This window comes from Pseudochaenichthys georgianus, chromosome 17, assembly GCF_902827115.2.
Source record: "Pseudochaenichthys georgianus chromosome 17, fPseGeo1.2, whole genome shotgun sequence".
NCBI lineage: Eukaryota > Metazoa > Chordata > Actinopteri > Perciformes > Channichthyidae > Pseudochaenichthys > Pseudochaenichthys georgianus.
Window position 1 is genome coordinate 4,167,807 of NC_047519.1, and position 25,738 is coordinate 4,193,544.

The 25,738-nt window shown below is 43.5% G+C and overlaps 1 protein-coding gene across 1 annotated transcript; it reads right to left on the bottom strand.

Moving 5' to 3' along the window:
- Positions 1-2,142: 2,142 nt before the first annotated feature.
- Positions 2,143-24,169, bottom strand: LOC117462129 (junctophilin-1-like). The gene is made up of 7 exons (XM_071206319.1): positions 23,974-24,169; positions 14,809-15,568; positions 10,226-10,344; positions 8,114-8,350; positions 7,056-7,486; positions 5,590-5,686; positions 2,143-2,626 (listed from the first exon to the last, which is right to left on the bottom strand). The coding sequence occupies exons 1-6, from the start codon at positions 24,167-24,169 to the stop codon at positions 5,606-5,608; spliced, it is 1,824 nt and encodes a 607-aa protein (XP_071062420.1). The 3' UTR covers positions 2,143-2,626; positions 5,590-5,605.
- Positions 24,170-25,738: the final 1,569 nt, after the last annotated feature.

Genomic DNA, 25,738 nt, shown 5'->3' on the forward strand with positions numbered 1-25,738 from the left:
TAAGACGATGATTTTTCTCCAAAAGTAAACTTATTTAAGAGTTAAAGTCTGATCTTCATCAAAATATATAAATATGTTTTGGGTGCGGCGTCATGCGTCTTAGAAGTGGATGATTTCAAAGGGCAAACTCTTTACGTTGAAAGCACCAATCACACACCAGCAGCTTAGAATACATTAAAAACATGAAAACCATAACTCGTAAAGATCTCACGGCCCATTCTGTTGAGAAATGCAGACGCCAAACTCTCGGCTACTACGGTTACATGTACAGGATTATAGCATGGCCAGAGACAACAATTACTGTTATCATATCGCTAATCAGACAACAAATAAAATGTAAATAATTTAACCAAAAATGTGATTGCAATTAATTACGCAAAATAAAGCATCTTGTTACAGTTATAACTTTATGCAAAATGTAAGTAATAAAAACATCCAAACAAGATATTTCAAGCCCATCATTTACCAATTATTTTATGAAAAGTTCCCTAGTAAGAAGTATAACTGTATGCATCATTTTAGTCATTTACAAACCCATAAAATAAAGCGTATAAACATGTAGACATTTTAGCTTGCTGTAATATATTGAATATTTAACAATATCTGAAAATGAATCATGAGGCAATTGTTACTCAGAACAGGTATCATGATCAAATCAGTGATACAAATACATGAAACGTTAGACACCTACTGTTAATCATTATTCAGCTCTGCTAGCAAACATTATCTTATTGGTAAAAGCTGCATATTTTCCATCAAAATATGAATAAATAAATAATATGTGTTCAGCCTCAGGGCTCTGGGGCTGACTGTAAGCTGTAACGGAAAACAACCAAGGAAAGCCGTTCCTTCTTCAAAGGGCTGATCACTCTAGTGAGTACGAGTCTGTGTTATTACATCCTATGTCTTTGCACTCGTTACAATGTTAATACTGCAACATAACCGCTGTGAGTGACACTGACTCTGTAGACACTGTATGACATAAGAGAAATCCTTTACATCAATTCAAAAAGATTTCCCTAAAAATGATTTGAACATGATTCTAAAATGATAAAATAACTTTGAATATACTGTGGAGTATGATATATGAAATAAAATGAAAGAAAAACGAGTATGAGCTGCAGCACTTGATGACATGTTGGAAGTACGGGACACATTCCACTGTGTGCTCTGTCGTGTCAGGAAGAATTCAATATGTTATGTATCTGTCCGTCCATCGGTCCGGATTCAAACCACAGCAGACTACAAATACCAACAGGGCATTTTACATTCCAAGTGTTGGTGTGCCTCTTTATCTACGGACCTCGTGATAACAGGAGGTGCATCTAAACGTATGAACTAGGGCGTCATGAATGGGGCCGCATCCTGCTAAAGCGATGTTATCCTTTGCAGCCCGCGTACATGCACACACACCTATAGAACATCTGATCCGATATGGTGCTATACAGCTGCCATTCTCCATGTTTCATCATAAGGATTGAATGAGGCAATGTAATGAGGGAACATAAATAAAATAAACATAAACAAATATTTAGTGAAGACCATGTCAAAAGGAGTCTTTCATCTGTACAATTAAAGACTCTTCGATGCACCATGGAGTAATCGGGTTTGCAAAATGTTATACCCCTCTGATTGTCTGATTTTCGAATGTATATATATATATTTATATTTATATATATATATAGGAAGAAAAATAAATATGAATATAAAACAGCAGGCAGGCCCCACGGAAACAGATCAAAACAGATATGATCGATTGACAGACTGATAGAAATAGAGCCCCTCTCCCAGGACATGGCCAGGGGAGAATCAGTCGAGCGTGTCACATTCCTGCCTGGGCCTCCTCACCCACCGCCACGTCACTCTGCATATAGTAAGGCAGCTGTCGGCTTCCATCAGCTCAAAGTGCATCTCTGAACATACCCAGTCGGAACATATACACCCACGCAAGCACACACAAAGTCACACACATGCCCCCACACACACACACACACACACACACACACACACACACACACACACACACACACACACACACACACACACACACACACACACACACACACACACACACACACACACACACACACACACACACACACACACACACACACACACACACACACACACCACACACACACACACACACACACACACACACACACACACACACACACACACACACACACACACACACACACAGCCAGGCCTCACGCTCACTCACTTTCACGCCACTCTCCAGACACTGCTGTTATTGCTAAGCCTGATAACGAATCAGGAGCTCAGGGGCCCTTTTTTCAAAAGCAGTAACTGCTTGCTTCAGCTTTCACTGCACTCTAAGTGGAGTCACAAATCATCGCCAGTCCAATCAAGTTGGACTTCAGCACCAAAGACAGTCATTCAGTCCACCCAGAGAGGGGGGCTGGGGGTGGAGGTAGTGGAGGTTTCATCTTTCTTTCTCTTTCATTTTTCCTCTCTCTCGCCTCCACGTGTTCCCCCCACCCCCACGCGTCTTCTCCACCTTCACTCGTCTATTTTCAGTCCTCCGTTTTGCCCGTGTCTGCCGTTCTGAGGGGTGCCATTGTTGTAGAAGGCCCCTCTGGCTGATGGCGTTTGGATGAGTCCACTGTAGGGGTCAGAAGAGTTGGGATTAGATGTTGTGATATTACATGTTATTGAAAGACACATTGTAACTACACACATAATATATCAACCTGTTTATCCCTGAGCCTGTTTTTCAGGTCTCAGGCTTGAACATGACATGCCCAGAACAAATGCCCCTTCTAAAAGGGGTACATTAATCATCTTTTTTCTCAAAGTAATGATAAACCTGTGAGTTGGATGTAGAAAAGTCAGAATCAATATATAATTTCTTTATTTTAAAGTAAATTCAGATTGAACGTAGTAAAACAATGTAAATTGCAGTGTCCGTCCAAAAAAAACCCATTACTTATAGTGAAAACCACCCTTGAATGATGGGCTAGTAGACTAAAAGCTTTAGGAATCCTAACTATAACATATAATAAGTACCCTGTATAAGATTGATGAAGTGACATGTGACCCTTTTAGAGAGGTTTAGCAAAAAAACCCACTTCTGGGGTCATTTGGGTGGATTTTCCATATCTATGGACCCCTCGTCGATGTTGATGATTGACACCTCTTTTTAACCGTTAGAGCCAATAAAATCGATGGGAAGTTCCTAAAATCCATCTAAACATTACCCATTGGTGAATGAGTGAAGCGTATCCAGAATGCCCCGGAACCGGAAGCTGTCAAACACTCTGGTAGCTCTCATACTGTAGCAACTATATATGAAGACTCCGTTATCGACATAAATATGAAGATGGATTATCAGTAATCATTTCAGACACATTGGATGAACCTTCGGCAGCGGTTTATCGTTTTAATGCCATTGAACACAACTTTTGATCAGAACAACAGCATAGGTAAGATAATGTCCTATTTTTGCTCCTTAAAGCTCTGTGTTTGCTTCCCCTGTCGCGAGTTCCGATCACTCAGTGATGATACTTATACCCCTAGAATCTGTGGAATCTCAGCTTGCTAATCGATATCTTGTTTGTGCAGATCCGATATGTAATAAAGGTATTTATACCTAGAGTTCTGTGCTAAGTGTGTTAGCATTTTTCCGCTCAGGGCTCATTTAGACGCTTCTTGTGAGACTGCTTTGTTTCGGTAAAGATGGTTTCTTATCGTCTGATAGCTGAGTTTCTTCCCGTTAAATGGGTATGACACATTAATAGGTTTGTAAATGTTAAGAAACACTGAGATACAATTTCGTGAAAAAGAAGCCGGGGGCCTCCGTGTTGAACAGGTTGAAGCTAGAGTCTGTTATCTATATATAAGAAGCGCTTTATAAACAAGTCCAATCATTTCAATCAGACCTGACGTAATGACTGCTGTGCCCAGACTCATGAGCGGTGGGGAGGAAAGTGCAACAAAACATGCATTCAAATCATTTTTTATAACATTGATTACTATACATTTGTATTATTCCTATTTTATTTCTACAATATTCTCTGTAACAGAGTCAGTCAATGACTTGCTACATCCCTCCTAAAACAAGATAGTCCAGTCATAGCTTAACTATGAGGTAACTAGGTCTGGCCTTTCAAGCTTCTGATTTGTCTCAATAATGAGGCAAGTTAAATATCATGACGTTTGTATGCAGATATTAAGAGCAATACAGTGGTGCAGGAATGAGTCCTAAAACCTTGACATAAGTTAGCATGTTACCCCTTCCAGTTCCCTTGTCTCCAAGTCCAGAGTTTTTAAACATGTTTTCGATAAAATGCCTAAAATAAGGTTTGTGGTTAACACAAGCTTACGAGATTTGTATGTTCTACCACATAACATACATCAGTAAATACCCAACTGTTGAATGTCATCAAGACATGTATTAGCATACACTAGCAGCCTTTAGCTTAGCAGAGGTGATGCGCAGCTATTCCACGCATAGCTCATTTAAAGCCTAAAGTGGTGTTAATAAGTCAAAACTATCCTTGTTTAGCAAAGATCTTGTTCTCTGTAATATTCCACACACCAATGGAAAAAGAACACTGTTTTTTGCCCTTGTGATGCTAACTTCCATGTCGGCCGACAGAAACACGTTATCACTGAACCGCTCTTCACACAACAGTTAAAACAAAAGAGGAAAAGTGTGTGAGGAGAATTTGAATAAATCATTTGTGTCTCAACATCTTCTAACCTAAACGGTTAACACCAGCATGTCATCTGGCTTATTAACTAGCAATATCACAAAGAAAAGTGTGTGGGGGTTACAGGATTTGTTAAAAAGCCACTATCACAACGAGCACACCCACTGTGTAGCTTTGGAAGCTCCTAGAAGTTTATGCTCCAGCAGAGATAGGGCTGCATAAATGAGCCGTTCTCGTGTAATATAAAAGTGAAACTTATGTATGAAAGCTAAATCATTTCTCCTTACATTTTATTTGTCAGATAGTTAGACAAACTTAACAGTCAACTATTTTTTAAATGTTTATATTTTATAATTGTTTATTTACTACTCTTTTACATTTCTAATGATGGTCAATGCCTTGTTTTTTTTATGCTGCTGTAACTTCCACATTTGGATTAATAAAGTATTTCTTATCTTATACGTTTAAAACACCAACTAGCTCTGCACTGCACTTATTAGCTAGCTACAGCTACATGCCGGCGAAGGTATGCATTGTTGTTAGAAATGAGAAGCCTGCCTTATCTACCTTTGTATGATATCAGTGTTGCTTTAATCAACAAGTGATATCATAAGTAAGATGTGAGAAGACAGCAAAGAAACAATCACTGAGTGCAAGTCAGCAAACATTGAATTTAGGTAGAAGCATGTTGATGTCTCTTTTTACTGCCAAACATACAGCTTAGGTTCTTCATTAAAAGGAAACAACTTATCATTTAGAGAGAATATGAACAATGTATACATACCACATTGCATTGTTTAAAATGATTCACATAACACAGAACCATTCACAAACTAACCACGACCACAGTTCCAGTTCATGTTCAGTTTTAGTCCTAAGCAGATTGTCTTTAGAACTTTGAGTAAACTCTTACCTGGGTTCAGATGTGGTCAGGTGAGGAAATGGACAAAGATGATTGCAAGGCCTACATTCAACAGCATCACTAAAGCCACCAAGACAGAGTTCGGGCCCTGTGAAGACACACGAAGAGGTGTTGTTGCATTATGTGTTCTGGATGAAGCAATGCTAGTTCAACACATACTGTATGGAACACAAACACACACCTGTAGTGAATGTTTGATAACCTTAAGCAGCGTTTTCTAATCGATTAGCTCTCATAAAGTGACTCTAATTGCCCAACTGGCTAACAAACTACGTTGCTGATTGGCTGGTTAACACAGGGCAGTAAGCAATTTAAGAATATTGTTCATTTTGTACCATATGTGTGTAATTCTCCAATATTTTCTATTTTTGCTTTTTTTTTCTAACGAGGGGTTTACAGCACTCTGACTGATATTAGAACAAAAACACATTTTCACAGTCTACACCTTTTGTCTACAATCCAATGAAAGAAAGGTTTTAGATATAAGAAGCATACAGAAAACCTATTATAATATCAAGGGAGGCTGTGGCTCAGTGGATAGTGTGCTGGACTTAGGGGATAGCAAGTTCGAGTCCCACTGACTCACAGATATGTTAGGTTTAGTTATGTTTTTACTCTAGTTTTGTGTTTTGATCTTGTCACTTCCTGTTTTTATTTTGAAAGTAATCTTTCCTGTCATTCCAGATCCCACAGTTCCTGCCTTTGTGTGTTTCCCGCCCGTGAGATTGCTTGGCCCTGCCCTGATTGTTTTCACCTGTGCCCATCCCCCTCACCTATACATAGCCCTGGTGTTTCTTTGTTCCTTTGTCAGTTCGTTATGTTTCATGTCGTGAGCACCCAGGCCTTTTGACTCCTGATACATACCTTGCGATTTAGACCTTTTTCCAAGTGAGTTTTTGTGTTGCTGTACAACTTTGTTTTGGCTTTTTAACTACTTTCTATTTTTGGAAAGTACGATTTAGTTTTTGTGATTAAAGATCATTCTATTTTTGGACAACTGTCTCCGAATCCTGCTTTTGGGTCCTGCGTTTTGTGTCTCGGTTCATAACACACTGCAGTAAGCATGTCGTTGTGTCCCTGGGCAAGACACTTCACCACAAATTGCTCCAGTGGGGAATGTCCACAGTACTGAATAGTACTGTAAGTTGCTTTGGATAAAAGCATCTAACAAATGACATGTAAATATTGAATTAAGATTATAATGTGTTTTGGATAAGGTATACAATTGTGTTTATTAAAATTAAATATTGCCCCTATGGCTCTACTTTTTGAATCTACAATCGCTCCATGTTGGGCTTCATGCACCACAGGGCAACTCTCATAGGAACGAACGGGACCCCAACTCCGATGCTGATCCAGATCTCTTTGTACATCCATGGGTTTCCCCCAGCGGGTATGAAACAATGCATTCAATCGGAAAATCTGAATCAAACATGTAGTAACTTTATCTAACTCACCGACTCCTCCTCTACAATTTCAGGAACTATTTCCATACTAGCTTTCTTGGTTTCTGCAAGGCTCTTTGGTCTGGTTGATTCCTGTCTTTTTGGCTTGGGGGGCTCTGGTGCTTTTGTGTTCTCTTTCGGTGGAGTTGGTGAAGGGGTAGGGGTGGGTGGGGTTTTTGGTGCTGAAGTCCAAAGTGGTTTGGCGGGGGGTGGCAAGCGTGCAAGGCTTGACGGGTGAAGGTCGTCCTCCACACCAGTTGGTTCTTCGGGGGGCGGGATCTTGACATCTGCCTTGACATAGTAACCATGGTACTGGGAGTGAATCTGCCCGTTGCTAGGTTTACCACCACCTGCTGATGTTACAGCTGGTTTGACTACTGGAGGAGCCTCCTGTTGCCTCACTTCCTGTTTGAGAGATAGTTTTGAGGCTGCCTTTGTTATGCCTGCCAAGTAGAATAATGCAAAAGAGAAAATAATGGTTAACCAAAGAAACGACAAACACTGTGTTGGTTGGTAGCTGTGTTGTAAGATGATTGCAGGGTAAGCGGTTTGAACCTTGTTCGTCTTGTCCATGTCATTTGGAAACACACTTAACAAAAATTGCTTTTGATGGTCAGGCCAATGTGTTGCATTTTAACACTGGCCTCTGTGTTTGAATGTGTGTTAAAGAATGAATGGGAGTCGAAAATTGCTAATAATTTATTATAGTAAATAAAATCTGTCCATTTCTGATCACCAGTAAATTGTGAGCCATTACGACCTATTGTAGCTGTTAATAATATCCCGAAAAAGTGCAAAGTAACAATAAACTGATGAAGAAGGGACTATCCCGTACTTTATACTTAATTTGCCTGCTTTCTGAGTCAGGTAATGCAAAAACTGCTGGTTGCATTGTTTCTGCAGTATTCACAGTTTATTTTCCAACTTAAATATATTTTGTATGTGTGTGAACTTAGGAGGGTGAACATCTGTGTTGTAAAATTATCAAGACATGTACCATGTTAACTTGCTGACTGTTAATTGTATCATGAGAAAGACAAGCTGGTCAAATGAACCAAAAAGTTGTTTACCTGCTGTCACAGTTGGTGGAGCGACTGCGGCGGGACTTTTCCTGCTAAAAATTGTATTTTTTACAGCAATAGGTGAAGGAGTTGGGCTGGGAACTGGGCTTGAAGATGGAGACTGGTCGGGTGTTGTGCCCTTCCGGTAGAAATGAGGGCTCCCTGTTGGAGATTTCTCCTTTTTCTCCACAGGAACCTCCTTCACCTCTATTGGCTCATTATACTTCTGCCGTATGTAGTCAGGGCCTGAAATCACATAAGATTTAAGAAAGGTTTTAACATACAGAAACACATTACTAAAGCAATTTTTATATATATATATATATATATGTAGTTAAATACAACAGTGAACATTTCCCATAAAAAACATCCCTTTTTTTTGTTTATAACAGCTTGGGTCTTTTTTTAGCAGACCATCATGTCCATCTCTTGTAATAACACTTTACTCATCCAAATCATTGTTGAGATCTGGGGCTAAAGTTACATTACAGAAATGTAGGATAATCAAGAAATGTCACAGGTTTAAAAGATTATTTAAAGCACTCTTTGAAGTAAAAAATACACAACCTGTCTGACCATCTGAGTATTCATGTTTCTTCATCTGCTGGACAGTACAGTTTAATATTACTGATAAAGTTTGAAACACTCCATAATGTAATTTCATTTAATAATTATGCCTTCAAAATCTCATAAAATGGGAAGATAACATCATCAGGAAATGTTAAAACCCCCCAAAAAACAATCATTAAATAACCAATAATTTTCCTGATGTCGAAAAAAACTTTTTTGGTAATATTTTGATTTACGAGTGGGTCTTTTATTTAATATTTCAATACTGACATCATGTAGATGTTAAAGAGAAGAGGTCCCTATGATAGAGCCTTGAGGAACCCCCTCATCAACTCTGTCTGCTTAGATCTGCAATTACATTAAAACAAAATATTTTCCCATATTCTTTAAGTAAGATTCAAAGGTAAGGGGCCAAAAAGTCCCATTCAGTTTTTCAGTTGATTTAGACTGTGGACTGTGTCCAAGGCAGCACAAATATACTATATACTAAATAAACACTACACAATAGTAGTCCAATAATAATACTGAGATTCCGCCAATGTCTGTGTGGACGTCATGAAAGACCTTAACAAGAGCAGTCCTAATATTGTGGTGTGGTACAAATTCTGACTGGAAGATATCAAAACAGTTATTTAGTTCTAATCTACCATTTTGCTAATGGAAATGTTATGAAGAACTATTTGAGGTCAGAGGTCATATATCCTGTACAATCCCCCCCTGCAAATGCTCTTTGGGTATTGTCATCACTCACATTAGCGTTAGTCTAAGGTTCTAGCTAAGCGTAGCGTATGGGAGCATCATAGCTTAATACTAGCTATGGTATAACCCTTCAAATAGTTTCCTCTTCTTTGGCACTACAAATGATCCCTTAGTCATCAGTAAAAACAAATTTGAAATTGTCTCAGAAACCACTGCCTTTATTTCTAGAGACAGAGTTGAAACGGGGCAAATGGTCCCAAGACCGATCCGAACCCAGGTCCTCCACTTGAGGATCAACCCCAGTAAATGCGCCTCCAGCTCTACCAATTGAGCTATACTTTTATCTTTGATGAAGCTGCTGTTAAAATAACTGTACATTTTGTCCCGGGACAACAGAGTTGAGTTTGCTAAGTAATGAAACCGGGACATTCAGAGAAAACAAAATGTTGTAAACTGAAATAACAAATCAAATAAAGAACCCCATTATCACAAGAAAGGGATTCCTATCCTGAGATAATCAACACTTTATCATGGTTGTGACTTCGGCTTCAATACACATCACTGTAGTAAGGCAGCGGTCCTTCCAAATGCCATAAATCACAGCCTCTCGCAAGTCATTATTTTCAATGCTGTTTATTGCTAAATAAATAGCTTTTTTTTTTTTTTTTTTAAAGCAATGTTTTTTAAATGGTGACCTGTGATGCGAAATGGATGCAAGTACTATACCGCATTCAAAAACAGAACCACATGACGGTCATTTCTGTATCCTACTAATTTAAACAATGTTACACATTCTGCTTTCTGTAACATTATTGACAGAATGACGTGTACTGTGCTGTTGTTGTACTGTACCTGGCTGATGGAAGTTTGGAGAGAGCTCTCCGGCCACGGTTCTGGCAATATCAGAGTCCTGCCCGGCAGACTGAGCCGCCTGGTCTGCAGAGTCTGCTTTGGCCCGGGCATGGGCTGTCCTGCAGAAACACACACATAACAAACATAGGCTCAGTTACTTGAATGGTAAACTTCCCCATTTTGCTAGAATTGAATATATGTCTGAACAAAGATTTCTGTATATTGGATAAGAATACTACCAAGTGTTAAAGTGTGTTTATATGCATATTGTCGTAGGAAACTGTCAGTAATTTATCAAGGCTAACCTATACATCAGTGTCGGCTGCTAGCCTTTCGTTAACATAGCATTAACTATGCTATTTTAAAGGTACTGTATTTCATCAATATATTATAGGTCTCATATACAAAACAAGTCTCCGATGTGTTTGGCTCGAAATACCAATCAGATTGTGCATTGTAGCATCCCATAAACCCCTCTATTTCAGCCCTGTTTCCAAAGTGCTGATTCTCTGTCTGTTACTTTAGATGAAAATAAGGAGTCACTCCCCACGCCCCTCTGAGAGATATTTGGTTTAAAAAGAACACAATGGTGCTCAAGAAGGAGATTCAGGTGATAATGTGGGGGCGGGGGGGGTTACCTTGGTTGCTGATTGGCTAATGGTTACACAAGACAAAACATCCTTATGACATCATAAAGTGGCCAAAATCTGATCGGCTCATTTTCAGACAGGTTTGTATATAAATGGATGTGTACAGTGAGAATCTTTCTGACATTTTTGCTGAAACTTTCAGAATCTCTTTACACAGAGGAGACACATGTTTATATATAAAATACATGAAAAAGTATATTTTGCATAATAGGTTACCTTTAATGAAAGGATCCAAAGCTGACAAGGTTTTTGGAAACATGCACTCCCCTAAACTGTTGAAAAGGGTTACAAACCAGCATTGATTACCCTCACTCAAGCTATCTATGATTATGTACATATCATTATCATATTCAGCAGAACTATTCATACACCAGTGAAATCAAAAAGAAGATCAGCCTAGATCTACAACAGACACCAAAGCAGGGGAGCTAGAGTCCAAAGGTCGGCCATGTCGTCACCAGAGTTCTGAGCGTTCTTCCACACTGACCAAGGAGGATACCAGATAAAGCACACTACTCTGGGACTGTGAGTGTGTGTGTGTGTGTGTGTAGCTCAGGGGGGGATGTCAGCTGTTGATAAGCGTTGTCCATCTTGGCCTTATTTAGACAAGCACTACTTCTGACGCACATAAAGGCCTACACGCACGCACGCACACAGCCAAGAATGTGCCTACTTGCTTCTCTCCCTCCAGCCCACACAGCTACTCTTTCTCTCTCTCTGTATTATCACTGTGTTCCCACAATCTCTTCCTGCCTAAATAAATTAATATTAATGTTTATTCGTTTGAAAATGTCAATAACAATTTTGACAAAGCATCAAAATAACAATGGTCCAAATAATCGGACAGCACCGAATAAAAGTGATACAAACATTAACATGACAAAAAGACAATATTCAGTTTATCCTTTTTTTGAAAAACAAATGTTCTTTAAGGAATTGCATCTGTGTTGAACGGTAACCCCATATTCAGCTTTCTGCTGGCTGCCAGGACCGTACTTAGTTCGGATGTGTCTCTGCGTTCTATCCCTGGCAGAGAGACTACCAATTCATTCATTCTATTTTTAGGGCTGGATGACATTGTAATCTACTCTTGCTTTAGGATTCTTCTTGCTAATGATCTCAATAGTTTCCCCTACATTGCGTTATTGTTAGTTTGACTCTGATTGGCGTTAGGACAGCAGTGTTGTGAGGCTGCTTATCGTGTGTCTGAGAGGGAGCAGCAGAGAGGGCTCTGTTCTGGGCTCAGCTCTGGACTGTGGAGGGTTGGTTTTCAGGTGGGCTCTCTTGTGAATGTAATTATCAATGGGTATCTATGTAATACTGCTCTAAATGCATTTGTTGGTATAACATACATACATCTGTCTATGATACATTTTCTTTATATATCCAGGGTCGGGTTGGGGGGACAGCAGGCTAACAAGGTAATTCCAGATTGTCCTCTACCCAGTAATATTGTCCATCTCTTCCCGGGTAACCCCAAAGTGATACTTCGCCAGACAAGATATATCATCTGTCCAGTGTGTTCTGGGTCTAACCCGGGGCCTCTTACCAGTTGGGCGTGCCCAGAACATCTCGAAAAGGATATGCACAGGAGGAATCAATGGCCACTAGCTGAGATAAGCCTACGTAGGAACTTTATTTTGGCTTCTTGTATTCATAATCTCAATGTAAAGATCCCTCTTTCAGGATGGAAACTCCTGCAAAATATGTTGTGTATACAGAATTAACAACCTAATAACATTACAACATAGACAGTCCATTTGATTCAAAATATAATGTAAACATATATATACAAATATTGTTCTAGGGAGGATGTCAAACAATTTCCATTCCCCGCCACCAGATGTATTTTGAAAATATTTTCTTTAAATCAAGGGAAATCTACTGGAGCATTTAAATATAGCACGAAAAAATATATTCCAATTAGTTATGCCCTGGGTTTAATCAAATGTGTGGTTTACCTTTTAATGCTGCTGAGTTGTGATTGCAATGATCTCCTTTATACTCAACTTCAGTTTTCCATTAGGAAAAGTGTGGATAGAACCTTCTCTAAAACACCAACTCAGCTGCAGTACCAAGCTAGCTGTGTCAATGCAAAACACTGATTGCTCAAAGAGACACTGCTCCTGGGCATTATAGGACATCCTGTCAGGGTTTGAGTTTTGTTGTGTCTAGTTGTGGGGTTATTTTTGCTTTTCTGTTCTCCCTGTTTTCCTCCTTGTTTCTTGTCTGGTCCTTCTCCCTGTGTTTTCTTCCCTGTCATTAGTTTCCCTGGTGTGTCTGATTGTCTGATTGTGTTCACCTGTTGCCCTTGTGTTTCTCCTCCCCTGCCCGGCTGTTTCTCGTCTCGTGATTACCCCTCCCTGTATTTAGTCTTGTCTCTTCCTGTGTTCGGTGTCGGTTCATTGTTTGTTTTTCCCGTGTCAGTCATCGTCAGCTTTTTGTATTATATCTTCCTTCTGCTTCCTTTGTGTTTTTGCCATCAGCTTTTACAATAAAGCTCGTTTTTGTTTTCTAGACCAACTTACCTTTTTTTGTAGTCTGCTTTTGGGTCCTACCTTTCCCAAACCGTAACACATCCTGCACTAACTCGGCTAGATTTATCAAATAAAATTGCAGCTCGCAAAACTGTGCTTAAATTAAAACTGCAGAATTTCCTCTGTTAGTTGCATATTAAAGGATTTAGGGAGGGTTCTGTTGCCACAGCAGTTTCAAGTGTTTGCGCTACAGCGATAAGCTGATCACCTTGCCAACTGAAGATGATTGATACGTCCATCAACTCAGAAAACCACTCCTCAAAGATTACATTTATTAACTAGAGCACTCATGAGAATAATTACTATAAAATACCTATATTTATTGAATCCATGATGGACTCTGTTAAAATCAGCTGAGGGAGGCTGTAGGGACAGCTGTTGCAGCATGTCATGATTAGAGCTAGCACCTGCAACAGATCACACAGACAACATTCTAGAAACACAACATTGTAACAGTCTGAAGTTGCGTTAGTGTCTTTATTACTCTTAACTTACACCACTCTAGCTAGGCCACTGCGACTCAGGAGGTCAGTGGTCAACAAGTCAAAATGTTCTTGGGTAATCCCAAATGTCTCCCATAGGCATGACAAAGGTACTGAGGTGTATGCAGGTAATTTTCGTAAAAGTGTAAGCTAAAGGACATTTAGATCTTAAAGGTCCCATGTCATGGCCATTTCTACTGATTATTAGTCTTTTCTGTGTTAGAGTTTTACTCGCTACAGGGTGTACTTTGAGGGTTTGTGACTTTGCAGACCGTTTATGCATAAAAACCTTCATAACACACAAGGAGACGGGTAATAACCGGAAAAGCATGACATGGGCCTTTTAAATGTAAATGTAATTGGCATGTTTACTGATGTGCCAATGTATCAGATGGTATTTATCATGCACCCATTTGAGCTATATACTTTTGGACTCTAGAATTGTAAAGAATGATTTGACATTGGATCAATAAAACTGACAACTGTCTAAAATGCAGATTCCCCTTTTTCAAATTGCACTCTGGAAACACAGTCACTGCATGGCAACAAAACACATGAATGTATTCATCAGACGAGAATGGTGGGAAGCTTATCAAGATTATAATAACTTTGTTTGGGAGTCAAACTGATAGTGACTAATAAGCCCTCACAAGCACATCAATAGTAAATCAATTAGATCACAGATTTGTATTCTCATTTGATTAACCTGGAGGCTTGTGTCCAACCTGATTGTTTGATTATCATTTTCAGTGTCCTGTTTGCTAACAATGTATTTGGTCCGGTTTAAATCCAGCAAGGGACCTTTGCACAATAGACTGTCCTCTGCTCTCTATAGCAACCTACCTAATACAAACGCAAAAAAAGGTGAAAGTGTATAGCTTTGAGGTGAGATGATCTTACATGCAACATTTTACCTGGAGATGGCAATCTCAACTTTGGTTTTGGCGATAGCTGCCGCTCTCGCTGCTCCCTCGATGGCTCGATCCACCTTCTGTCTGGTCTTGGTGTTCCTCAGCGGGATCAGCTGCTTCTTGAGGCCTCGGGCCAGAACGTTGTTCTTGTACTTCCCTTCTTCTTTGGATCCATCAGGGAACAGAGTGCAGCCGTAGCCATGGCGCTTATTGTTCAACCACTCGCCTTCGTACTTCATGCCGTTGGAGCGCTCTGAGACACCAAATCCACTGCGCTTGTCGTTCTTCCACTCACCCATGTAGGCCTCGGTGGTGGTGGCATCCACGTAGTCCTCCAGAGGCAGGTAATCATCGCCTGTGTCTCCGTCTCCAAAGCTGATGGTGGAATTGGCGTCACTAGAACTGATGCGGCTCATGTTTGTGTCGCTGTGTGCTGAGCTGCGTTTACTGGAAATTGACGATCGTGAGTCAGATTTGCGCAGTCGCTGAAGGCTCCCAAAGAGGGAACCACGGCGAAAAAGACCCTTTTTCTTCTCTGAACCTTCTCCGTCTGAGTGGAAGTTGAGTACAAAGCCACCACGTGTACCGGCAGGGCTGTCAGACAGGCTGTCACGAAGTACTGTACCATTACTCTGCTCACTACGGAGGGAAGACAGCGAGGTTCGTAGAGGTGAGCGTATTACAGAGGCCATACCGTATGGTACACTTTGACGCACGCCATAGCCATGACGCATCCCACCAGTCCACTGACCCTGGTATGAACCTGAAGCAGCAACAGAGGCAGGGTGAGAAACAAAAGAAAGTCAGTTAACAGTTAAATACACAGATAATAACCATGATGTATGGTTTGAGCTCCTATGACGAGATCAAAACTGAGATCCATTAGAAAGACTTGATTTAAACACATTTTATAGCCAATGAGGGACCATCACAATTCCTAGCACTTTGAATTCTGTTACTGGAAAATCAAAAAGTCCTGTCTACAATGGTAAGAAGATGTGTAAAACCTTGGGGTGCAGGATCGACCAACTTTCTTCCGTGCACTGAGAACTGTGTCCGTGAAGATGTGGCAATGAGGGATATTAAGATTCACCGATTCGCATCGGTGCACCTGCATAAACGTTCAAGATGCGAGTTGAAAGAGTGCACATCGGCTACAGTTTGGGTTGAACTCCCGATGCATCGATTGTAGCGTCTTTGCTTTGGTAAAAAAAACGATTCATTCATATAATATCCTCTCATCCTGTCAGCACTCAGCAGAGACGATCTTTGATCTTTGCTTCGCACTACGGAGGCCGAGAGTCTCAGTTATCAACACACATAGAAGTGGAGGAGAAAGAGAAACACAGCGCACCGAAAAATACCTACAAATCAAACTTTTGGCATACTTTTTTCAAGAAAGACGGTCAACTTGAAAAATCGCTCGCAAATTGTAAACGATGCCGAGCCACACAAGTAGTACGAGGAACTTAGCGACGCACATACAGAGGCGACATGGGGTCTGCGCCTGAAAAGAGAAACCTGAAAGTTAGACATATGAGTGAAATCACTCAGTGAGGTGTTCTGTCAGAGAGAGGTGTTTAGTTTACAGCATCCTGTGACAGCCAATAATAGTTTAAATGTCTTCCTTACTGTAAGCAGTTATGAAATACCTGTTTGTGAAAGGTTATTTGTATTTTGTATTGTTCCTATAGAACCCACTGCTTTCAGCTCACTGGTGAGTTAGCCTATGGATGAGTGTTAAGCACATCAGGCTGGTAGCTGTATGGGCATTGCACTATGGTAGCTGTTATTTACACATTAGCCGCGTTCACACCGAGTACTTTTCACCCGTACTTTTTGCGTTTAGTTCTGTTAGTACCCCTGATGTCGCGTTCACACCAAAAAAATAACTAAGTGCCGGGAACTTTTCACCCCATTTTTAGCGCCTGCTGAGAGCAGGTACTTTCCTGGGGAAAAAAAGTACCACAGTTCTGATTGGCTGGGCGATTGCAAACCACGCCCCGTAAAACTCTGAAATGTTTTGTAGAGCCGCCATTTTATTATCCTCGCATTAGCATTATTAGCATTAGCATTCACCCAGCACACAAACGCAGAGAGAAAACATGGGAGCGGTGGAGATGAGGAGGTGTCGGCGTTCTGGCGATTTACTCGGAAGGCTTCAGTAGAAGCTGCTGGGAGTCCCAGCCGTCATTCAATGTGACCACGCCCTAATTTATGCAACAACTTTAAGACCTAATATAAATAAAAGGGTCGTGTTAGAAAACAATTCAATTCAAGTTTAGAGAAATGTGGCTGTTAACCAAAGGCCGGTCTGGGGCAGTGTGATGGGTCGATGTTGTTGAACGACAGGGCGTTTATCCATCTGGGCTGCACCCACTATACCCATGGTGTCCAGTAGATGGCGGAGCCTGTGTGAGATATAACGGGGGGTTACGTATTGTAACCCTAGTCATATAAGCACAGGAGGACCCCTCTATCTTGGGGCCCTGTCTTTCCTATGCCGCTCGCTGAAGAGGGTGTAGGATGACAGGATCAGGAGGTGTGGCCGCCTTACATATGGTGTGCCTGCGCGCGCATTCAGGTAGGCTCGCCCCGATTGGCCGGCTACGTTTATGTATCTCAGTAGATGAATGCTTGCATAACATGTTTGAGAGTAGTACCCATAGAGTCCAGTTGAGGGCTCCGCCTGTGCTTATATACTAGGGTTACAATACGTAACCCCCCGTTATTAATTTATTTGCCTAATAGTTGCTTAAAATGCTACAATAACATTTGCAATTTGTTTTTAATCTTCCATGTATGGTATCAATGTCTCTCAGCCACCGTAGTGTCCTGTCAAGTGGGCGTGTCGTGTAGGGGGCGTGTCGTGTACCGTCTTGCTGCGGCTGCAGCTGGGTGATATTGGTTCCTGTTAGTGTTTACTTCCTGTCTGTCTTCTTCTGCTGTTCCCTTTAGTGTTTACTTCATAGAGGTTTCTCAATACTCAAATTTCCCCTCCTCGACTCCTATCCTCGACTCCCCTCCTCGAGACCTGGTGCCGCCCACAGGTCGGCACCAGGGTCGCTGAAATGGGGAATTGAAATTAAGGGCCAAAAGTTGTACAGGTATTAAGAGTAAGCAGAGGACACCAAACCAACTGAGACCCGTCTGTCCGCCGCCTCTACGCACTGTACAACACACACCTACACACTGTACCCACACACACACCTACACACTGTACCACACACACCTACAGCTCCTAAAACATAATCAGGCTACAGCTGTTGTGTATTTTATTATGTGAAGCACTAAATGGTCTTAGAAAAGTATCGACTCTTTGTTTGTAGATATCTACTAAACTAAAGCAAACAAATACAGAGAGTAATGTAGGCCTGTTATACTGAGTGATATATATTATACACACTGCTCTGCTTTCTGCACGGACCTCACAGCTGTTCTCACAGTAAACATCGCGTTGCGATGAAAGCAGTTGCTAATAATATCCAAGGGATGCATGCAGAGCTGTGATTGGCTGAGATAAGTCCGGCCGTGCGTCACGCCTCCACCGTTCCCGGAAATGCATCCGTGGAGGAACCATCAGTGTATCCTCGGTTAGAGCTCTTCCAGAGAGCCTCCTCGATGCTCGATCCTCGATCCTCGAAGTGCATTTAGAGAAATGAGATGTCCTTCAACATGGCGCGCTGAAATTCATTTCCGGGTCATTACCGGAGGACCGAGGAGTCGAGGAGGGGAAATTTGAGTATTGAGAAACCTCTCATGTCTGTCTTCTCTGCTGTTCCCTTTAGTGTTTACTTCCTGTCTGTCTTCTTCTGCTGTTCCCGTTAGTGTTTACTTCCTGTCTGTCTTCTTCTGCTGTTCCCTTCAGTGTTTACATGTCTGTCTCCTTCTGTTGATTTCTTTGAGATCCAGCACTGTTTTTTAACCTCTTTTTTTCTCTTTACTGGGGACAGTTTAGCCATCATGAATAAAAGGTGTTGTGACTTCCATAAATATAGTATAACTGTATTACATGGCGTTTTCTGATGGAGAAAACCAATGAACATGTAATCAACCAAACTTCTTTCTGCGGATTCATATGACTGTACATAGTTCTTGATCCTCCTTTATGGGGGTTATTCTCTATCTTTACTCAAGAGCGTGGTCTTTACATTTGAGGGCATCATTTATTGATTTCACGTTCAGATTATGTATTTTTTCAACCCTGTTAAAATCCCTCAACCAATAGGAGGCCAGGTGTCCTTGCGGGTGCGTTCGCTTTACTTATTAGAGCGTCCCGTAAGGGCGGTTACTCTTTGGTTTATAATCTCCCGCCCTCCACGGCTTTATAACATGTACTTCACTTGTTTCATTTACAGTGATGCAAACACAGTATGGTGAAAAAAGAGAGAACTAAAACAGCATAATATACCATCTGACAAAGGCCTGTGCTATAAAGCTTAGGGCGGTGGTGGCGAAGTCCATAGGGACTTGGCTTGGCAACTGGAAGGTCACCAGTTCAAGTCCCGGCAATACCAAGTGCTACCGAGGTGTCCCTGAGCAAGGCACCATTCCCTAAACTGCTCCCCGGGCGCCGTTCAAAATGGCAGCACACTGCTCCTAACACTAGGATGGGTCAAATGCAGAGAAAAAATTTCCCCACGGGGATTATAAAGTATATCAAAATAAAAAAAAATCAATCATATGCACACTAGGATAATACCATTATGTGAAAGAAGGGTGGGGGGCACAGCATGTGTAGTGGTACAGGCCAGCTGCACAGAGCGACGGGGAGCCGGATTTAAATACAAGTGCGTCGGAAAAGTCAAGAAATTAGCAAAAACCAAAAAAAGAAGCAGCATCTGGCTGCATTTCAATGATATTGGAGAAAGCAAAGCTGAGTGCAGGATTTGAAAATAACCTTTTTTGGTTACCTTTTTTTTGGTAACCACTCAGGATTTACCGTCAGAGGTGGGAGAAGTTCAGATCTTGTACTTGAGTAAAAGTACCAGAGTGTAGGAATACTCGGTTACAATAAAAAGTCCTGCATTTTTTTCAGGTCTTTGGCAGGAAAAACATTTTTAATCAATGATTTTATCACTGAGCACAATCTTGATTTTATGTTTTTAACAGAAACTTGGATTGAACAAAATAACAGTGCAGCTGTTCTTATCGAATCAACCCCTCCCAACTTTAGTTTTATGAGTCAGGAAAGAATGCATAAGAAAGGGGGTGGAGTTGCTATTCTGTTCAATGATTCCCTTCAATGCAGGAAGATATCGTATGGAAACTTCTCTTCTTTTGAATATGTGGCCCTTCAGCTGAAATGCTCCTCTCGAGCTCTGTTCCTAAATATCTATAGACCACCCAAATACTGTGCAAGCTTTTTTGATGACTTTACCGAACTGCTGTCTACAGTGTGTATTGACTTTGACCGTCTAGTCATTGTTGGTGATTTTAACATCCATGTTGACAACCCCCAGGACAGAGGGGCTAAAGAACTGTTTTGTGTTCTTGATAGCTATGGACGGACTCAGCATGTGACGGAGCCCACGCACAATAAGGGGCACACTCTGGACTTAATTATCTCAAAGGGTCTGAATATCTCTAAGGTTGTGGTGACTGATGTTGCACTCTCTGACCATTCCTGTGTTTTCTTTGAGAGCTCTATTTCTGTTCACACAAGTGTTCAAAAAGAGGTAACCACAAAGCGATATTTAACTGAAAATACTAGGGAAATGTTTACTCAGAATTTTTCTTCCACACTTGCCCCTGCTAACACCTCAGTAAATGAGCTAGTAGATCATTTTAATTCAAAGATTAAAAATGTTATAGATGCCATTGCTCCAATTAAGGTAAAGGAAGTGATTGGGAAGAAAATATCTCCATGGAGAAAGGCCATGACCGTTAAAACAGAAAAAAGAGAATGTCGAAAAGCTGAACGCAGGTGGCGAAAAACAAATCTCCAGGTTCACTTTGAAATCTATAAAGAGAGAATTGGCTTTTATAATTTGGAATTGAAAAACGCACGACAATCGTTCTTCTCTGACATCATTACCAAACACAAAAACAACGCACGTGCCTTGTTTGCTACCGTCGACAGACTAACTAACCCCCCAGTGTCAGTAGCCTCTGAATTTCTATCCACCAGGGCGTGCAATGATTTTGCCTCATTTTTCACTGACAAAATTCAGAAAATCAGACAAGCAGTCAGTGCCTCTGCATCAGGAACAGCAAATGTGTTGTCTCTGTGTCCACTTAACATCAATTCAGACATCATGACACAATTCCATCAGATTAATGATAAAAACCTAGAGGACATTATTCAACTTCTGAAGTCCTCCTCCTGCTGCCTTGATATTATTCCAACAGGATTGTTCAAAGATGTTTTGCCTTGCATGGCCTCAGATCTACTTCATATAGTAAACAAATCTCTTCACTCTGGTATTTTTCCACAGGCCCTGAAAACTGAAGTCATTAAACCGCTCTTAAAAAAGAATAATCTAGATGCTTCAGTAATGAACAATTACAGGCCCATATCAAACCACCCATTTCTAGGTAAAATCATTGAAAAAGTAGTTTTTCAACAGTTGAGTAATTTCTTGCATTTAAATAACTGTTTCGATGTGTTCCAGTCAGGCTTTCGTCCAAACCACAGCACTGAGACTGCTCTTGTAAAGGTCTTTAATGACATCCACTTAAACACAGACAGTGGCAGAACTTCAGTGTTCGTATTATTAGATCTCAGTGCTGCGTTTGACACTGTTGACCACAGCATATTACTAGACCGACTGGAAAACTGGGTGGGACTTTCGGAAACAGTTCTAAATTGGTTTGAATCCTACTTAAAGGACAGAAACGTCGGGTTACATAGTGTAACCCTTGGTATATTAGCACAGGCGGAGCCCTCTACTGGACTCTATGGGTACTCTCTTACCCTGCAAGCATTCTCCCACTGAGACTTCTATAGACGTAGCCGGCCCTGGGCGGGCCTACCTGAATGCGCGCGCATGACACCGTATAAAAGGAGGCCTCGCCTCCTGACTATCATCCTACACCTCTCTTCAGCGAGCGGAATAGGACAGACAGTGCCCCGAGTAGAGGGCTCCGCCTGTGCTTATATAACAAGGGTTACACTACGTAACCCGACGTTATATCTCTCACAGGCTCCGCCCTCTACTGGACTCTATGGGTAGAGTGGGTGGAGCCGCGATGTATACGCGCACTGTCGTCCAACAATATTCCACCCTACTGCCCCTGATCGGCTATTATGGTCAGCAGCTGCTGCCCCACCTTCTCCTTTAACCCGGTTGTAACCGAGGAAAAATCTGGGCTGTGGCTGACAGAGCACACCCAGCTGCGCTTACCTCGCAAAAAGTGTGCTCAAAAAACAGTGCCGGGGGATCCCCCCCACCCTGGATGGGTAGAGCCCCCTCGGCCCCGAAAGGGCTTACTACACGCCTGCCTCCCTGAATCCCTAAGGATAACAGGGAGAGCGCCAGAGCCCCTGCCCCACACTCAAACACTGACCCCGTGCCGAGTGTGTGGACTAAAGTGTGGAGGGCTCCCCCCCTCCTGCTCTCGGCAGGAGGAGAGCAGCCCTCCAGCCCTGTAAGGGCCCAGTGCGCCCCTCCCAGGACCCTCAGAAGGCCCAAGAACAGCGAAGGCGCATTACGTCCAGGGAGGGGGTCAGATGCCAACTGACCCACAACCCCCCTCCCCCCTACCAGTCCTGTGTTGCCCCCGCAAGCACAGACGAGGAGAAAGAGCCCGACATGTCCAAGAGATAACACCTTATGAAGGGGCCTGGCGTCGACCAAGACGCCGCTGTGCATATATCCTCCACACTCACACCGTTGAATAAGGCTGTTGACGCAGCCACAGCCCGTGTGGAGTGTGCACGAACCCCCGTGGGGCAGGCTCTCCCTGCCTGTCCGTAGGTATGTGCAATGCACTCGCAGAGTCAGCCTGCCAGGCGTTTCTTGGATAGAGCTTTCCCGATCACCCCGCCCCCGAAGCACACAAACAGCTGTTCGGTGCGTCTAAGGGCAGCCGTGCGCTCCACATAACATGCTAGCGCACGCACCGGGCAGAGGAGGTGCAGTTTAGCTTCCCTGGTCCCACCATGGGGGGGAAGACTAAAACCCCCTACTGAATAGCCCTTGACCTGAACGCACTCCTTAGGCTCTTGGGCACAAAGGAGAGGTTCGGTCTGAGTGTCGCGCCGCTCCGGTCACCCCGAATCTGTAAACAGCTCGGGTGCACCGACAGAGCGGTTAACTCGGACACTCTTTTGGCTGACGTTAAGGCAAGAAGCAAAGCTGTCTTCCACGACAGTGCTTTCAGGGAGGAGAGCTCCAGAGGCTCAAACGGCCCCGAGGCCAGAGCCTCGAGCACTAGGGGCAGGTCCCACTACGGGGTGGAGGCGTGCACTACTGGGCGCAGCCTCCTGACCCCCTGTAAAAACCGCGACATCAGTGGTTGACTAAAGGCTGACCTGCCGCCAAATCCCTTATGGCAGGACGAGATGGCTGCTGCATACACTTTCACTGTTGAATGCACAAGCCCTCTGTCCACCAGTAACTGTAAGAAGGATAACATAGAGCCTAACTCACAAGATAGGGGCTCTATTCTCCGCTCCTCACACCATCGCTGGAATCCTAGCCACTTTGGCCTGTAACAGGCTGTGGTGGATCCAGCTGTAGCTGCCTGGATAGACTGAATAACGCTGTCAGACAATCCACCCTGTCTCAGCCTGTCCCTCTCAGGAGCCAAGCCTGGAGAGGACGGCCGAGAGTGGGTAACGCCCCGATTGCACTGCCTCTTGAGACATCGCCCCCCAGAACTGGGGAACCGCCCAGGGCTGGTCCACCTTCATCTGCGTCATCTCTGAGTACCACGGCGCCCCAACGCGATCCAGAGCCACTAGGATGACTGACAGACTGACAGACGTTCTCGCCTCACTCTCCTCAGGAGGGGGAGAATGAGACGCAGCGGTGGAAAGGCGCAGCTTCCTTGGCCATGGCTCGTGTGCAAATGCGTCCACCCCCAAGGGTGGGTCGTCGCTCCGAGCCATGGAGAACCACAGGGCACAATGGCTGTTTCGCCGGCTGGCGAACAGATCCACTTCCGCTCTCCTGAACTGGGCCCAGATTTACTTCACCACCTTCGGGTGAAGCATCCATTTGCCTGGCAGGGGGCCACTCCTCGACATGAGGTCGGCCCCTCTGTTCTCCAGTCCTGGGATATGGATGGCTCTCAGAGATAACACCACCTCTGAAGCCCATAACCACAGTTCCTCCGCTGTGGCCAACAAGGCGGCGGAGCGGACTCCGCTCTGCCTGTTGATATAAGCCACTGTGGTGCTGTTGTCGCTCCTGACCATTACATGTCTCCCCTGAATTAGGGGCCTGAAATGCTGGAGGACTAACACTACCGCCCGTAGCTCTAGGAGGTTGCTGTGTCGAGACTCTGTTAGAGCCCAGCGCCCACCTATAGCCCTCTTCAGGCAGGTCCCTCCCCATCCTGTTCTGGATGCATCCGTGAACACTGTGATGTAGGAGGTCACCCGTCCCAGTGGAGACCCCCTCCGGAGGTGATCCGGAGACCCCCAAAACCGGACATTGCCCTCCACTGAGGGGGGGATGGTCACCAGCCGCCGCCTGTGCCTCTTGGGATCGAAGCGCAGGCTGGAGAACCACCTCTGCAGGCGGCGCATATGTAGTAACCCTAACGGGACCATCATGTGAGCAGCCGCCATGAGACCCAGCGTCTGCATGACAGTAAAAGCTGTCACTGTTGCCCCCTGTCGCAGTCTGCGTACCCCCTGAAGAAGGGACGCACGTCTGCTCTCTGACAGGGTGGCGCGCAACGTGCCTGCATCGAGCACCACACCCAAATACATACCCGTTGGTGAGGTATGGGGGTGCTCTTTTTCCAATTGATCGCAAAGCCTAATCTGGTTAGGTGTGTGATCAATTGTGCTGTGCAAAACATTGCCTGTTCCCGTGACCCAGCCATGACTATGAGGTCGTCTATGTAAAATAAAACTCTCATGCCGTGTGCGCGCAGCGGTTGAAGCGCTGTGGCCACACATTTGCTGAATGTGCGCGGGGATAGGGAATAGCCGAACGGCAGCCTGTTGACTCGTAGGCTATTCCCTGGAAGGCAAAACGCAGATACTTTCTGTGCTTTGGAGCAATTTCTACATGAAAGTATGCGTCTTTCAGGTCGATGGTGGTGAACCAATCGCCTGGCTGCACCAGCCCCAGTAACTGTTTCATAGTTAGCATGCAGAATTTCCTGCGGGAAATGTGGCCATTCAGGCCGCGGAGATCTAGAATAGGTCTGAATTCCCCTGTCTTCTTGGGAACCAGGAAGTATATGGAATAACGACCCTCTTCCCTGCGCTGAGGGTGCACAACAGACACAGCCTGTTTCTGCACCAGAGCCTGAATCTCTGCTGAGAGGAAACTCATCCCCTCTCGAGAGGATAGCTTCACCTCTCGCATGCCCATAAAAGGGGGTGGGACGCTGCAGAACTGGAGTAAATAGCCCCGTTTCAGCGTCCTGTCCACCACTTTGATAGTACACAGCTGAATTTCCATTCCCCATAACACTGTGTTAAAGGGCATGCCCTCAGCTGTGGGGCCGCAGCTATAAAGCTGTGGTACTCTCTGGCGACCCGTCCCACCGCAAAACTCCCCATGAAGGGAAGATTCGCCCATGGAGGGTCGACACAGAAAGGGCCGATTATTTACTGAGGACCCTGAACGCACCGCCGCACGCTCATGTGTGAGCGCGCGCTCCCTCAAAATGCCGTTTTCACCCTTACGGTGAACATCATTAATCGGAGTCCTCATAGGAGTAGTGCAGTCTACTAAGGTCCCTGAACGCACCGCCACGCGCTCTTCTATGAGTGCGGGCGCTGCCATAATGCAACTCTGGTAACCTG